Genomic DNA, 16,262 nt, shown 5'->3' on the forward strand with positions numbered 1-16,262 from the left:
ACATGTAAACTTCAAAATCATATATAAAGCATCTCTTCTAAAGTACCTCTTTCTTCGTAATTATGTAAACAATAAAATAGAATCACGTGTAAGGAATAATTTCCAATAAACTATTATTGAAAGGATAAATTTTCAATAAGCTGCTCAACTGGTCAATTATGGACATGCTTTTCTGTACGCACAAACCACCCTGGCCCTCAAACAAATTGCCTGCAGACTGCAGCGTCTCTGTTTGAAGATCAGGCGATTTTGCAGTTGAAAAGAATGCAAGTACTTTAAGTCAACTTCAGTGGAAGCATGGACATGTATCAAATATTAAACATTGTGCGCATGTATGTAGCTTTCTCCTTCAACTATGTTGTGTCCTCAGGAATGCCTCTCTTTAGTGGGGCTGAAAGTACAAGTAGAATTTAGGCAGCTGAAAATTCACTTAGGTCGAGTTGGCTATTCTGGACCCGGTTTTTACCTTTGCAGTTCCTATTCCTTTCAAAATTTATCTCTAAACGACAGGCCATAAGCTACATACAATTAGATTAGTTTTGAAGCAACAGAAGAGTTGACACTGCTCATCAACTCCAGGTGTCAAGCAGTCATCAGGTGCTACTGCCCAAAACGCAGCTGTTTCAGCAAGCTCGTCTCTTGTATCCTTTTATTTAGCTCATATATTGCAAAAGAACAACAACATTATAACAACGAGAAAGCCTCAGGTAATAAATGTGAAGTAAGCCGTCGTCTTGACATAAAACCACTGTGGCAAAAAATTATCTACAGGTACCAAAGCATTCTTGTGGCATTGATGTGTTACGTGTTGCAGACGAGCTGTTGCTCTTAATTGTCTAACTTAGCTGGGGCTTTCTGCTGTGACCATGTAATACAAAAATCCATCAGTGCAAATGTGGGAGGGTTCCTGTTAGCCCGGTGTCCAAGCGTTGACCGTACATCAATATGCAGGAGCTGCCAATGTGCAGGGAGAGAGTGTAGAATTCTCTGGAACATTCCTTCACAAATACTGTCTCGCATCTTTCAGTCCAAAATACAAAGGATACAGAGTTAAACTGATCTACAGTTTACCATTTGTCACTAGTCATACGGGTTTGACATGCACATAATCTGCCCCTCCCCCTTTCTTGTCCCTTCCCTTTACCATTCACCCTGTTACTCTTCATTCACGCCACCAAAACCAACAGCATCTGAGCACTAATGCTTGCTGTTCACTAGTGGCGAAGCTGATCTGTTTCATGTTGTGCACGCAGACCACACATACATACGCACAGAGTCAGAAAGAGCTATGCTGGGAATATTCAGGTAGCAGCTGAAGCTTGCAGCCATCCGTCCCTCCCTCCCCCCACTAAATCCATCATCTTTGCCAGAAGATGTAAACAAGAGGTTGATTTCTGCAAGAAGGCCAACTCAGATGAGTTCCGTTCTTCCCTAGACATGTGCCATCACTCGTAGCCTCCCTTCTCGTGTTAGTCCCACGGTACATGAAAGGTTACGTCAGGATGTTGGCAATAAAGTCCAAGAAGCGCTTTGAATACTGCTCTGGATTAACGGTTGAAATCTCTGCACCAGCCTATGGGATAAAAAAACAAACAAGGGAAAGATATCACTAATTATTCTGAAATGCTTTCATGTTTTCCTTATATATACAGTATATTGATATTTCTCAACATTTGCTTATTTCTGATCTGAAGAAGAAGGGTTTCCTTCAAAAGCTCATCATAAAATGCATTGAGTTAGTCCAATAAAAAAGGTATCAGCTTATTTCCTTTGTTGGGTTTTTTTGGGGTTTTATTTCTTTATATTACCTTGGAAAGTGGACTAACACAGCCCCCACACCATCTCACTCTGTGGGTGGGGGAAATTTATTTCTATTTTTCTGCATAGAAAAATGCTCACGTTTAATGCTCCTTCCAACTAAATTTCATGCACCTTTAATTTCTGGATTACCACCCATGGTGAAAAACACTGACCACTAGACTCTAGCTGACAGATTGCAGACGGATGCCTGCAAATAACAAATGGCTTGTAAGTAATCACACTGTGTAGACTCTGGCACTTTTTTCCATGATTCAGCCACATTAGTCTAGTATTGGTAGCATCACTTAGTAGTGTAGTATGAGGGAAACGATTAAAGTAGCAAATTCTCCAGAACTGGAGAAGAGAAAAACATGAAAAATGTCAGTTTTCAGGGGCAATGCAAAACACCTCCATTTATAGCAGTCACTTATGGAAATTCAAAGATGGCTTTACCTTCTCCACTGTCCTTTTCCTCTGACACTAGCACAAAACAGAAGGCTGGGATACAGTGGCGTACCTAGGGTATGTGGCACCCGGGGCCCATCATTTTTTGACACCCCCCCCCCTATGTAAAAAAATATTTTTTGTAATGACCATGAAACAGAATAAATGGTCAGAATAGAAACAGGCAGTGAAAATTTTCTTATATTCCAAACATAACATAACATAAATTATGTCTGAATTGTCATGACATCAGAAGTACATATGGAGTAGTTGCAGGTGATGCTTGGGACAGTTCTGATTGTGTTAGTTCGGTTTTATGTGTTTTTTGAATAGAAGGGTTTTTATTTCTTTTTGAAGGTTTTGCAGTATGTGGTCGATGTCAATTGGTTGTAGGGTTGGGGGGGTCGAGTGTTGCAGCTCGAATGGCTAGGAGGTTGTCGAACAGTTTTTTTCCTTTTGACGTTTTTGGTTGGAGGGTGTGTGAATGGTGTGTGAGTTCTCCTATGTCTGTTTGAAGTGGATTGAATTATTTAGCTGAAGAAATTAGTTACCCCCTCATCCCACACACATTAATTCTCTTCCATTTTTGTTCCCATTATAAAAAACACTGATAAGTTCCCAGAAAAAAAATACATTAAAATAAGAAGTGAAAACAAAGGCCCCTACAGATGAGAACATAACATAAGAATAGCCTAACTGGGTCAGACCAATGGTCCATCATGCCCAGTAGCCCATTCTCATGGTAGCCAATCCAGGACACTAATACCTGGTCAAAACCCAAAGAATAGCAACATTCCATGCTACCGATCCAGGGCAAGCAGACACTTCCCCCATGTCTTAATAACAGATTATGGACTTTTCCTCCAGGAATTTGTCCAAATCTTTCTTAAAACCAGCTACACTATCTGCTTTTACCATAACTTCTGGCCACTTCATTTTTAAGTTTAGATCTTTCCTTTCAAACAGAGATCTTGCTAGATGTCAAATACAGCACAAGGTAACTTTACATGGACTTAGCTGTGCAGGAAATGTGAATCTCCTCATACACCCACCATATAGTGCAAAAATGTGCAAAGGTCTGTTTTTTTCTTTCGATCACTACATAGCCTAATGCCACACAAGCAGCGCTGTTACAAACATATTCTGTAGGTCAATGCTAAGGATAACAAAGTTTCCTTCCTTGGACCAGAAGGAGATAAACCACTGGAAGAGATCCCAAAACAACACCCAAAGACCCACTCAGTGTGTGAACCAGTTGAGTGGAGTGGACTAACTGGGGGGTGGAAATGGGCCCGGAGTTTGCTCAGCAGAATTTCCCAGACCACCTCTTCCTCTCAACACATTGACACGCTGCCACCATCACCACTAGGAACACCTCACTGGGTAGGCCAGCTATGCTATAAACTTTATAAAACACTTTATTATATTTTCTTATAAAGCACATATTTTAACTGAACTCTCTGACATCCTCAGCCTTTCCATTCACAAAAATAGAAGGAAGAAAAGTTCCCATTTCCTGCTGTCTCATGTCCCCGGCCTATACATTATTTTTTTTCTGCAGACCCTTTAAAAGTCTGACCAAATCCTCGTTTCACTTGCATTATAAAGTACTGAGGATGCCATCTCTCCCCAATCCCAGGTCCTAAAGTCTAAGACAGTAGCGCAAACTAATGCTGCCAGATACAGGAAAAAAAATTTTGATTCGATTCAGCCCTATTGAATTGGTTTTTCAATTCGATTTTCCTGCCCAGTTGGGTGATTTTTTTCAAAACTCCAGGTGGGTTTTATAGCTTTTTCACCCCCTTTGGCTTCTCCTAACCACATTGGCGCTGTGGTGTAAATAAAATAAAGAAACAAAAAGGACTTTTCCTCTCTCTGTTAAATCCTAGCTCACCTTTGCAGTCCAACACCAGCTCTGGCAGGATACACATTTCAAATCTGACATATTATAATCACAAAACAGAAAATAAAATTAATTTTTCTACCTTTTGTTGTCTGGTTATATTTCAAATCTTGTTGGTCCAAGGCTCTGGTTTTCTTCTGATAACTTGCTTGCCAGGGTCTCCTTCTTTCTTCTTTCTGCATGCTAACCATCCATCTGCCAACTCTGTCCTCCCTTTCCATTTCCCTTCCCTTCCCAGGAAGTCTGGTATCTTTCCTTTTTTTCATCTCCCTCCACAGATCCACCTTTTCTTAAATACCTTTCATCCGGCATCTCTCCCTCCTTCCCCACTATCCCAGAGTCCACCATCTCTCCCTTTCTTTTCCTAATTACCCTCCTATCCAGTATCTCTATCCCTCCTCCACACCATCCCTTGTGTCCAATTTCTCTCCCTTTCTGTTCCTTCCCTCCCTAAATCCCATGGTCCATCATCTCTCTCCCTCTCCTCTATTTTCAGACCCATTATTTCTTCCCCCCCCCAAAGTTTGGCATATGCACGTCTCTTTGAACACGTCCTTCCCTCCGTGTACTTCTAAATCATGGTCCCCCCCAAAGGCCTGTCCCCCCCTTAAAGGCCTGCACCCCCCTTGAAGGCCTGTCCCATCCCCTTGTAGGCCTGTCCCCCCCTTGAAGGCCTGTCTGCCTGTCCCCCCCCTTGAAGGTCTGCACCCCCTGAAGGCCTGTCCCCCACTTGAAGGCCTGTCCCACCCCCTTGTAGGTTCTCCCCCCCCTTGTAGGCCTGTCCCCCCCTTGAAGGCCTGCCTGCCTGCCTTTCCCCCCTTGAAGGCCTGCACCCCCCCCGAAGGCCTGCACTCCCTTGAAGGTCTGCACCCCCCCGAAGGCCTGTCCCCCCCTTGAAGGCCTGTCCCACCCCCTTGTAGGCCTGTCCCCCCCTTGTATAGCCTGTCCCCCCTTTAAGGCCTGCCTGCCTGCCTTTCCCCCCCTTGAAGGCCTGTCTCCCCCTTGAAGGCCTGCACCCCCCCTTGAAGGCCTGCACCCCCCCTTGAAGGCCTGTCCCCCCCCCTTGTAGGCCTGTCCCCCCCTTGAAGGCCTGCCTGCTTTTCCCCCCTTGAAGGCCTGTTCCCCCCTTGAAGGCCTGCACCCCCTTGAAGGTCTGCACCCTCCCAAAGGCCTACACCCCCCCCGAAGGCCTGCACCCCCCCTGAAGGCCTGCCTGCCCCCCTTGAAGGTCTGCACCCCCCCCCGAAGGCCTGTCCCCCCTTGAAGGCCTGCCTGCCTGCCTGTCACCCCCTCCCCCTTGAAAGCCTGCTTGCCTGCCCGCCCGCCCCCACCCTGAAGGCCTGATGCCCCGACCCACCCCGAAGGACCGCTCGCCCCCCTGGCCTCCCCGCACCACCTATGAAGCAGCCGCAGCAGGATCGCGAAGTCAGCGTCAGCGATCCCTGCGCTGCTTCCTGCGCCACGGTCCCCGCCCCTCCTCTGACGTCAGAGAAGGGGCGGGATCGCGTCGCAGGAAGCAGCGCAGGGATCGCTGACGCTGACTTCGCGATCCTGCTGCGGGCTGCTTCACAGGTGGTGCAGGAAGGTCAGTGGGGCGAGCGGTCCTTCGGGGGTGGCGGGGGACTGAACGGCAAGGCCGGGAACACCCCCTTAGGGCTTGGTACCCGGGGCGGACCGCCCCCCCCCGCCCCCCCCTTGGTACGCCACTGCTGGGATAGTTAGTAAACCAAATGGCTCACAGGGATGATGCAAGGAAATGCTGGTAGCGATGTAATGCTGACTACCCTTCCATCATTTATCTGTGCCCCTTTTTTCTGCCACTGCCGTTAAGAGGACTGAATAGTGTACTAAAAATGTGACCAGTGACTGATATGCTTCTGGCAGCACAAAAGAAAGAAGTTTTTGTCAATTTTCTTGAGCTTAATTTCACCAATTATTCTTCTTGCATTGGATTAGATTTTTTTTTTCTAAATATACTGCAGTTTACAACAGTGTCACAGTTTTTACAATTAATATTTGTAAACAGGTACATATAAATTTGCTAGAATTATTCTAGCAAATTCTAGCTAGAATTATTCTAGCAAATTCTAGCTAGAATTATTTTATCTACAGCAAAGATGAATATTCTTTTAATATTCCCCTCAAAATAAACTAATGCTACACTATGGAGATAATTTTATAAGCCACTCACACATAAAAGACTGATTTATGTAAATTTGGCTCATAAAATTGGGTCACACCTATAAGTATGTACAGTAAGTTCCTGATTCTATAACTGGCTGCACGCTTGTGTCCCTTGCACAGAATACTAGCACTTAGAAGGGGACGTGTACACTTATGCACAAGTGCTAGCAAGATGCCTAAGCGCTATCCTTTAAGGGTGTGTATAAGTGGCACAGTGCATTAATGCAAGGGGGGATGTACATATGGGTGAGGCATGGACAGGCGATGGGCAAGGCTCCCATTTAAGAATGCTGCACATTACACGTGCTATTGCTATACTTGTGCAACTACAGTTATGCTACATAGAAACATAGAAAAATGACGGCAGAAAAGGGCCATAGCCCATCAAGTCTGCCCACTCTAATGACCCACCCCCTCAACTTTACCCCTCTAGAGATCCCACATGTGTATCCCATTTACTTTTAAAATCTGGCACGCTGGTTGCCCGAATCACCTGCAGTGAAAGTTCGTTCCAATGATCAACCACCCTTTCGGTGAAGAAATACTTCCTGGTGTCGCCATGAAATTTCCCTCCTCTGATTTTTAGCGGATGCCCTCTTGTGGCCGATGGTCCTTTAAGAAAGAAGATATCATCTTCCACCTCGATACGGCCTGTGATATATTTAAACGTCTCAATCGTGTCTCCTCTCTCTCTACGTTCCTCGAGTGAGTACAGCTGCAATTTATTCAGCCTTTCCTCATACGGGAGATCCCTAAGCCCCGAGACCATCCTGGTGGCCAATGGCTGAAGTAACTGCGGGCATGTTAGGATTCTATAATGGTACCTCAGCGCCCAAAAGTCACTGTAGCATAGGCTTTTGCCGTGAAGCACTAGGAGGTCTACAATGAAGCAGCCAGCTCGAGAATTGCCTCCTAAGTGTGCTTGGGGGATGGAGTTGCAATTTGCACGTGTACATTTTCTCTCTCGCAATTGCTACAGAATATGAGCTAGCGTCTTATGAAGACGCATCTCCATCCACCTGTGTGTCTTCATAAAACAGGCATCTTGCTGCCTTATTAACCCAGGCACCGTGCTGCAAAATTATTCTCCCTGTGCCCTGAAGGTCTGAGCTCACAGCACTGCAATAATATTCAAAATATGTGAAAAATACTACAGTAATATTTCTTAATTTGATAAGCTTCAGTTGGCTTCTTTTTGCTTTACTACAAATTAAAATAAATAAATGAAAGAGAGAGAGTAAGTTTCTGTGTATGTCTGCATGCAAATTAAGCAGACACACCCCTGGCATATAAAACATGAAAGGTGGCAAAGTGTTTGGAAGCATTCTTTTCTCATGATTTACAGAGATATAACCTACACTAGTTGATGTCAGGAGAAAAGAAACAACATTTTATTGGCTTACTCCTGTCCAAGCTTCACTGGCTTCCAGTAATCTCCAGGGTCCACTGTAAATGTGCCTGCCTAACTTTCAAGATCCTACACGGCATCCTTCCTCCCGTTATTTCACTATCTTGGAATTCCTCAAATCCTAAGTCCACCAGATCCTCCCCAAAATTAAAACTATCCTTCCCTTCTATAAAATTATCCTTCCCTTCTATAAAACTATTAAAACTATCCTTCCTTTCCATGCAGGAAAACTAGGGACCTCCCTCCCTTTTAGAATCACTGAGCTCTGGAATAACCTTACAACCCCACTTCGAAATTCAAGCTCCCTCCAACTTTTCCGTAAACATCTGAAAACTTGGCTTTTCTCAAAAATGTAAAACTTTCCCCCTCTCTGGTACCCTAAACCCTTCTAAACCTTTTTTACACTTAATCCTATAACACTCCACTGGAGTTCCTTTCTATCCCAGCCCCTGTAAACTGTGCCGAGCTCTACGATTGCGGAGAAGGTGCGGTATACAAACCTAAGGTTTAGTTTAGTTTAGTTTAGATACTCGTAGGGCATCAGTATAGTAACATGAAAAAAAAAGTGATCTGGTCGATATTCAAAGTGATTTAAACAGGCAGAAGAGGCTCCTGCTCACTTAAATTGTGCTCAGCAGGCTGGCCACCGATATTCACTGGCATTGAATACTGGCTCTGACCACTGTTCCCTCTGAGCTGAGCAGGAGTCCTCCAACGGCACTGCTGCCAGTAGGGGGCAGTGCTTTCTACATATTCTGTTTTCAATGGCTAGAGATAGGCAGGTTCCCTGGAGTCCTACAGAGCTTATCTGTCCCTCGCTATTGAAAACATGATAGTGAAACAGCATGCTCTACTAACAGGACTGCACGTGGAGGACTCCTACTCAGCTTAGGGGAAACAGTGGCTCTGAAATGAACTAGAGAGAGGCATTCCAAGGACAGTTAGGAGGGAAACTGGAAGCTACGTGAGTGCCGACAATATTCAATGCATCACTTACCTATGTAGGTGCCAACATTTGCATAGCTGTCCGTCGGGCCAAAGCTCATCGTTCTCTCTCTTGCCCTCTTAAGGGCTATGAGCCCACCTAGGGTTATTAGATGTCTGGATTTCCATGGACATGTCCTCTTTTAGACATGTCCGGGTATCTGGACGGCTTTTCAAAACCTGGCACTTTACCCGGGTTTTGAAAAGCTGGTGAGATTAGGGCCGGGGCTGGAGTGCATCTACGCAGATGCACTCCAGCCCCGGCCCATAGAGATGAGGTTTGTGTGGGGCTCGGTTTGGGGGGGTGGAATGGGGTAGAACAAGGTGGGGTCACGTGTCCTCTTTTATCAGATGGAAAATCTGATAACCCTATTCCCACCTGCCACCCTTTGAACCAGCTTCAAAACCCCCTCCGGTCCCTCCAAAGTGGCTTCAGACCCCTCTTCCAACCCCCACCTGAAGCAGCTCTGATTTCCTTCTCATAGCCCTCTAAGAATCTCCAATTCCCCCTCCAAGTACCCTCCTCCTTTTCCAAGTCCCAGAAGCCCTCCTTGGCTGTCTAATGGTCCTTGGGGAAGGTGAGAGCCCGATGCTGGGCATGGGAGCAACATGGGATGTGTCATAGATGACATTTATTTCACTTTAATACATTTATTATTGAAAAATGAAACAGTGCAAAACACAGCCCTCAGACTGATCTTCTCACTGAAGAAGTACGACCACAGCACCACCGCCTATCAAAACACACACTGGCTACCTGTAGAAGCACAAATACTTTTTAAATTCTACTGCATGCTCTTCAAAACCCTACATGGCAATGGACCATCCTATCTGAACACTCGCCTAACTCGGAACAAATCTTCCAGACCAAGGAGAACTTAGACACCCTTCACCCACCCCCCAATCAAAGGCATTCAGCGTAAAAAAATACACGATGGACTACTCGCCACGCAAGCAGCGAAACTAGACAGCCATATCTCCAATTTATTGATCTCAGCGCCAAACTACAAAACCTTCAGTAGGAAAATAAAAACCAGGTTATTCAAGCTATATATCACGACAAACTCCTGATACAACCAATAACCTCACTCCATCACCAGACTCTAAGGGCTCTTTTTACCAAGGTGCACTAGGGCTTTAACGTGCTACACTGCTGCGCGTGCTAGACCTTAACGCCAGCATTGAGCTGGCGTTAGTTCTAGAAGTGTAGCGCGCGGTAATTTCCTGCGTGCGCTATAAACGCTAGCGCACCTTAGTAAAAGGAGCCCTAACTGTTCCAACCAATATAACATATAGTAACATAGTAGATGACGGCAGATAAAGACCCGAATGGTCCATCCAGTCTGCCCAACCTGATTCAATTTAAATTTTTTATTTTTATTTTTTTTCTTATTAGCTATTTCTGGGCAAGAATCCAAAGCTTTACCCGGTACTATGCTTGGGTTCCAACTGCCGAAATCTCTGTTAAGACTTACTCCAGCCCATCTACACCCTCCCAGCCATTGAAGCCCTCCCCTGCCCATCCTCCACCAAACGACCATACACAGACACAGACCGTGCAAGTCTGCCCAGTAACTGGCCTTAGTTCAATATTTAATATTATTTTCTGATTCTAAATCTTCTGTGTTCATCCCACGCTTCTTTGAACTCAATAGCTTCACTGTAATCTTCTGGATATGACCAGAATCTCATCCTGTCGTAATCCGCCTAGAACCGCAAGGCATTGGTGGAATAAAAGAAACTAATGTAATGTAACTTGATTCCTGCTTGAAAATCACCACCACAACTTTTAGCAGGAGTTTCACACAACTACTTTCAAGCTGTCTCTGCTGTCTGTCACTCAACCAATTTCTACTGCAGTCAGACTATTTGGTTTATTTAATGTGCCTCCTTATGAGGGTCAGTGCCACAAGTTTTGCTAAAATCCAAGTAAATTGCATCTAGGTCATGTTCTTTATATAGTTTTTTTTTTTTTTTAATTATTCTCTACGCAAGTGAACCAATTGACCTGATCTACCTCTAGCAAAGCTATGCTGCCTCAGATCCTGCAACCCAATGGATTGCAGATATCCTGCCCTGTAGTGAAATTTTCATTCAAGTTTATTAGGTTTTTATAAACCACCTATCAAGGTTATCTAAGCGGTTTTACAATCAGGTACTCAAGCATTTTCCCTATCTGTCCCGGTGGGCTCATAATCTATGTAACGTACCTGGGGCTATGGAGGACTGAGTGACTTGCCCAGGTCACAAGGAGCAGCACAGGGTTTGAACCCACAACCCCAGGATGCTGAGGCTGTAGCTCCAACCACTGCGCCACACACTCCTCCATTAGAATAATGGTAAGTAGCATCTTGTTTTCAGCTTCTTCTCTGCTATGCTTTTATGAAGAAAGACCACAAATTATCATTCTCCAATCTCACGGTGAACTCCAAACACCATATAACCTCTACACAATGAAAAAAATAAACATTAACAGGGCCAGTGGGGGGTTATCCAGATTGGCCATAAGCTAACAACAGGCATTAACCGAGGCATGTTAAAATTCTCATCCTGCCATTCAACCACACTAGCCTGGAGAGAAAAGGCAAAAGAAAGCTTTAACTTTCAAATTCTACTCTGAGCTGTTAAATGTGGCTTTCTTCGGCATATGTGTACCTGTAACCCGTGTTGAACATAAGAATTGACGCTGCTGGCTCAGACCAGTGGTCCATCATGCCCAGCAGTCCACTCACGTGGCGGCCCTCTGGTCAAAGACCAGCGCCCTAACTGAGACTAGCCCTACCTGCGTACGTTCTTGTTCAGCAGGAACTTGTCTAACTTAGTCTTGAATCCCTGGACGGTGTTTTCCCCTAAGACAGACTCCGGAAGAGCGTTTCAGTTTTCCACCACTCTCTGGGTGAAGATGAACTTCCTTACGTTTGTACGGAATCTATCCCCTTTCAATTTTAGAGTGCCCTCTTGTTCTCCTTACTTTGGAGAGGGTGAACAATCTGTCTTTATCTGCTAAGTCTATTTCCTTCAGTATTTTGAATGTTTCAATCATGTCCCCTCTCAATCTCCTCTTTTCAAGGGAGAAGAGGCCCAGTTTTTCTAATCTTTCGCTGACTTTGTATTATGTATGTTAACCTGTAACCCATTCTGAACTCGTCTGGGAGAAGGGGATAGAAAACAAATTAATTAATTAAATAAATAAAAATAACACCATGTCAGGGAAACAGTGCAGTCTGGATAACCTCTTTTTTTAATGGTCTTTACCCAGTTTTTCATATTTATTTATTCATTCAATGTTCTATATCATTCTCCCAGGGGAGCTAAGAATGGTTTACATGAATTTATCTGGTGAAAGCGTTAAGAGAACTCAATTTGCAGCTTTGCCATGCTGTTTGACGGAAAACTCCTGCCATTCGGGCAAACCAAACAAACATTGTTCAGGCGGAATGTGCTTTGGCCACTTTCAGTGGATCTGTGTACATCACTAGAGAAAGCCTCAGATATGGAGCATTTTGTCCATATTGTAATGAAAGGTTTGGAAGATGGTAATCTTTTCTTACCAGCTGCAATCAGGATAAACAACTTGGTTTTGTCCAAATAATTCTTAAGCGCTCTTTTAGTACCTATCGGATGCAGCTGCTGGACTTTTTTCTGGATGTAGAGGATGGGGATAGAGGAGCTGGGTAGTCAGCAACCAAATTTCTAGGTTAATATAAAACTAGGAATTCATTCTTTTTGGATGAAAATTGGAACATTTTAGAATACATCTTGGTTTGAAAAGGTTAGAGAAAAAGAGGTGACAACATCTTCAGAGGTCAATCATTATCCTTGCTATGCAGTTACTCGATCAGTGAGAAAAATGAAGCTTTATAGAAAGAAAATAAACCCAAACCCATATGTAATGCTAATTGTTCAAAAGGCAATCCTACCTCCCCACAAGTTTATCTGTTGCTATCGTGACCATTTTCTCCTGTGAGCCAATGTCATTACTTCGAGCACATGATTGATTACATGGATTATTATCCGCCTACTCCAAATGAACTCATGGCAATGTACTTTTAGAACATAAAACATTAAAAAGAGAAAACATTTGCAAACAGGCTCAGAGCGGTGGTGCTCACTCGCTGTAGAGGAAGATACAATAGCAGGATATTGAGGAATTGGTAGCATGGAATATTGTTACTCCTTGGGTTTTGGCCAGGTACTTTGGTATTCGTTGCTATAGAATGTGATGAACACAGTTAGCTTAGCAGGGTTTAAAAAAGGTTTGTATAATTTCCTAAAAGAGAAGGCTATAGGGCATTATTGAGATGGTTTGGGGAAATCCACTGCTTATTCCTAGGATAAGCAGCATAAAATCTCTTTTACTATTTGGGATTTAGCTAGGTACTTGGGACATGGGTTGTCCACCGTTGGAAACAGGATACTGGGCTTGAGGGACCTTCAGTCTGTCCCAGTATGGTAATTCTTTTTTTTAATTATTTATAAATTTATTCATTTGTTACAGAACATAACAATTTCATGAATCTAAAAACAAAATCTTTATCTAGTCCACATTATATGAGGGCTGCTTATTCTGATGGAGTCACCTAAAGGTAAAGAAAATTAATAGGAAAACAATTATTCATTAAACTTCAAGTCAGGCAATAAACAAAAAGCTTCTATTTTCACTCAACCTCAATCTCTGCATTAGTTACAGGCAAATTATCTACTTTAATTTTATCTTGAAGAAATTTTTCCAAATGAACTGGATCAACAACAATATATATTTTGATACGTCACCAAACATTTACATGGGAATTTAAGGAAAAAAGAGGCCCCCACACCCAGGACTCGAGTCTTGAGTTGTAGGAACTGTTTCCTCCTGTGTTGCGTTTGCTTAGAGACATCTGGAAAGATGCTTATTTGATGACCACAAAACAAGGCATTCTTATTTATAAAATATAATTTAAGGATGTCTTGCATTTCTATCTCAGTTTTGAAGGTGACCAATAACGATGCTCTTTTGGCTATAAAATCTTTTGATGATTCCAGGAATTGAGAGATATTTAAACTGTCTGGAGACACTAACTGATCCTTTCCCCCCTCTTCTGAAATCATTTTTGATCCACTGGGTATATAGCAGAGGTTATCCGGGAAAAAAGATTCTATTTTAGCATAGGAAAGTGCATCCTTCAAATACATTTTTAGTAATTCCAGAGGAGAAAGATATAAGAAAATTCAGAAATCTGAGGTTCCTGGATCTCATAGCGTTTTCCATTTTTTCCATCTGTAAATGTAATAAAGTATTATCCTTCACATTAGATACTACACAAGACTGCATTACAGAAACAGATGTTTCCACTTTTTCTAATTTATTTTCAATTAATGCCAATTGAGCATTATGCTCAGTCACTTTTACTTGTTATTTCAGAGGAAAATTGATACAATTTTACTACTGTAACAGATTTATCACCCATCTCGGGCCTAATAAAAGGACCAGTAGGGAAAGAAACAGGAGATAATGATTGTTTCCCCATTAAAGAACTTTTTGAGTCCAGTTCAAGAAGATGTGGAGAGGATGAGTCCGAACTTAACAAAGAAATGGAGCCATCTTTCTCAAGTAAAGATTGAACAGGTTGAGGTGGCGGCGTGGGTTCCTTGGATGAGAGGGAGACAGATTGGGTTTGCAAATCAGTTTTACCTTCTAATGAGAGACCAGGAATTGGGCATAGATGGCGATCCATTGGTCCTGAATTAATAGAGGAAGTAATCTTTGCCTTTCATTTGCCCATAACTTCTCCTGCCTGCTCCTCCTGGCTCCGAAGGGGCTCAAAAGGCGCGTGTCCTGTCCCTTTGACCACGCCCCTTCGGACACACGGCCTCGGGCATGCATCCACGGGCCGCGTTCCGCGGCACACTGGTGTTTAAATCCTGTGAGCGAGGACCTCTCCTCCCAATCGGCAGATGCCAGGTGGTGGCTGCAAGGGTGCCTGATTGAAGAACGATGTCACCGGCAACTTCAGTCAGCCCTCTTTCTTTCGCGGCACACTGGTGTTTAAAACCTGGGAGCGAGGACCTCTCCTCCCAATCGGCAGATGCCGGGTGGTGGCTGCACGGGTGCCTGACTGAAGAATGATAGAAACAGAGTATGACGGCAGAAGAGGGCCAGCGGCCCAACAAGTCTGCCCACTCAAGAACCCTCCCCCTCCCTGGAGTACCCATACTTTTATGCATAACTCTGTAGCACCCCCACCTGTTTGTCCCATCGACTTTTGAAGTCGAGCACGCTACTAGCCTCGACCACGTAGCGTGGAAGTTTATTCCATCGATCAATCACCCGTTCAGTGAAGAAGTATTTCCTGGTGTCACCATGAAATCTTCCCCCCTTAAGTTTTAGCGGATGCCCTCTTGTTGCCGTGAAACCCATAAGAAAAAAGATTTCTTCCTCCACTTCAATGCGACCCGTGATGTATTTGAATGTTTCTATCATGTCCCTCCTTTCTCTGCGCTCCTTGAGAGAATATAAGCGCAGTCTGGTCAGACATTCTTCATATGGGATATCTTTAAATCTTGAAACCATCCTAGTGGCCATTCTCTGGCTCATCTCCATTCTCTTCACATCCTTTTGATATTGTGGCCTCCAAAACTGGACACAATACTCCAGGTGAGGTCTCACCATGGATCTGTATAACGGTAGTATGACTTCAGGCTTACGGCTGATAAAGCTCCTTCTGATGCAACCCAGCATTTGTCTTGCCTTTGCTGAAACTTTCTCCACCCGATTGGCAGCTTTCATATCTTCCCGGATGAGAACTCCCAAGTCCCTTTCTGCAGTGGTTCTTGCTAAGTTTTCACCGTTCAAGGTGTATGTTCTGCTTGGATTTCCACTCCCAAGGTGCATTACTTTACATTTTTTGGCATTAAAGTTTAGTTGCCAAGTACTGGACCATTGTTCCAATAAATGCAGGTCCTGCTCCATAGTGCTGGGCCTGGTTGCACTATCAGGTTCTGTTGCCCTGCCCACAATGTTGCATAGTTTAGCATCATCAGCAAATAATGTAATTTTGCCTCGAAGTCCCTGAGTTAGATCCCTAACACAGAAATTAAATAGCATCGGGCCCAAGACCGAACCCTGTGGCACTCCGCTGGTCACTTTTGATGTTTTTGAGGGAATACCATTCACCATTACTCTTTGAAGTCTGCCGCTAAGCCAGTCTTGTACCCATGCTGTCAGTGTTTTTCCTAGTCCTAACGAGTTCATCTTGTTCAATAACCTACGGTGTGGAACACTATCAAAAAAGCCATGCTAAAGTCTAAATACACGATATCCAGGGACTCACCCTCATCCAGTTTTTTTGTTACCCAGTCAAAGAAGCTTATCAGGTTGGATTGACAAGACCCTCCCTTTGTAAAGCCATGCTGGTGGGGATCCCTTAATCTTTCATCATCCAGAAATGTGTCCAATCTGTTCTTGATCAACTTCTCCTTGAGTTTACTCACTATTGATGCCAGACTCACCGGTCTATAATTTTTAGCCTCTGACCTGCATCCCTTTTTGTGGAGCGG

General features: G+C 43.9%; 1 protein-coding gene across 3 annotated transcripts in view; it reads right to left on the bottom strand.

The window, feature by feature from the left end:
- Window positions 1-632: 632 nt before the first annotated feature.
- Window positions 633-16,262, bottom strand: part of PIP4K2A (phosphatidylinositol-5-phosphate 4-kinase type 2 alpha) — a 463,092-nt gene continuing 447,462 nt past the window's right edge. For all 3 annotated transcript variants that reach the window (XM_033931331.1, XM_033931333.1, XM_033931332.1), the window contains exon 10: window positions 633-1,573. In XM_033931331.1, coding sequence (XP_033787222.1) covers window positions 1,493-1,573 — 81 coding nt within the window. In that variant the 3' untranslated portion in view covers window positions 633-1,492. The remainder of the gene's footprint in view (window positions 1,574-16,262) is intronic.

The sequence above is a fragment of the Geotrypetes seraphini genome, chromosome 2 (genome assembly GCF_902459505.1).
Source record: "Geotrypetes seraphini chromosome 2, aGeoSer1.1, whole genome shotgun sequence".
Taxonomy (NCBI): Eukaryota; Metazoa; Chordata; class Amphibia; order Gymnophiona; family Dermophiidae; genus Geotrypetes; species Geotrypetes seraphini.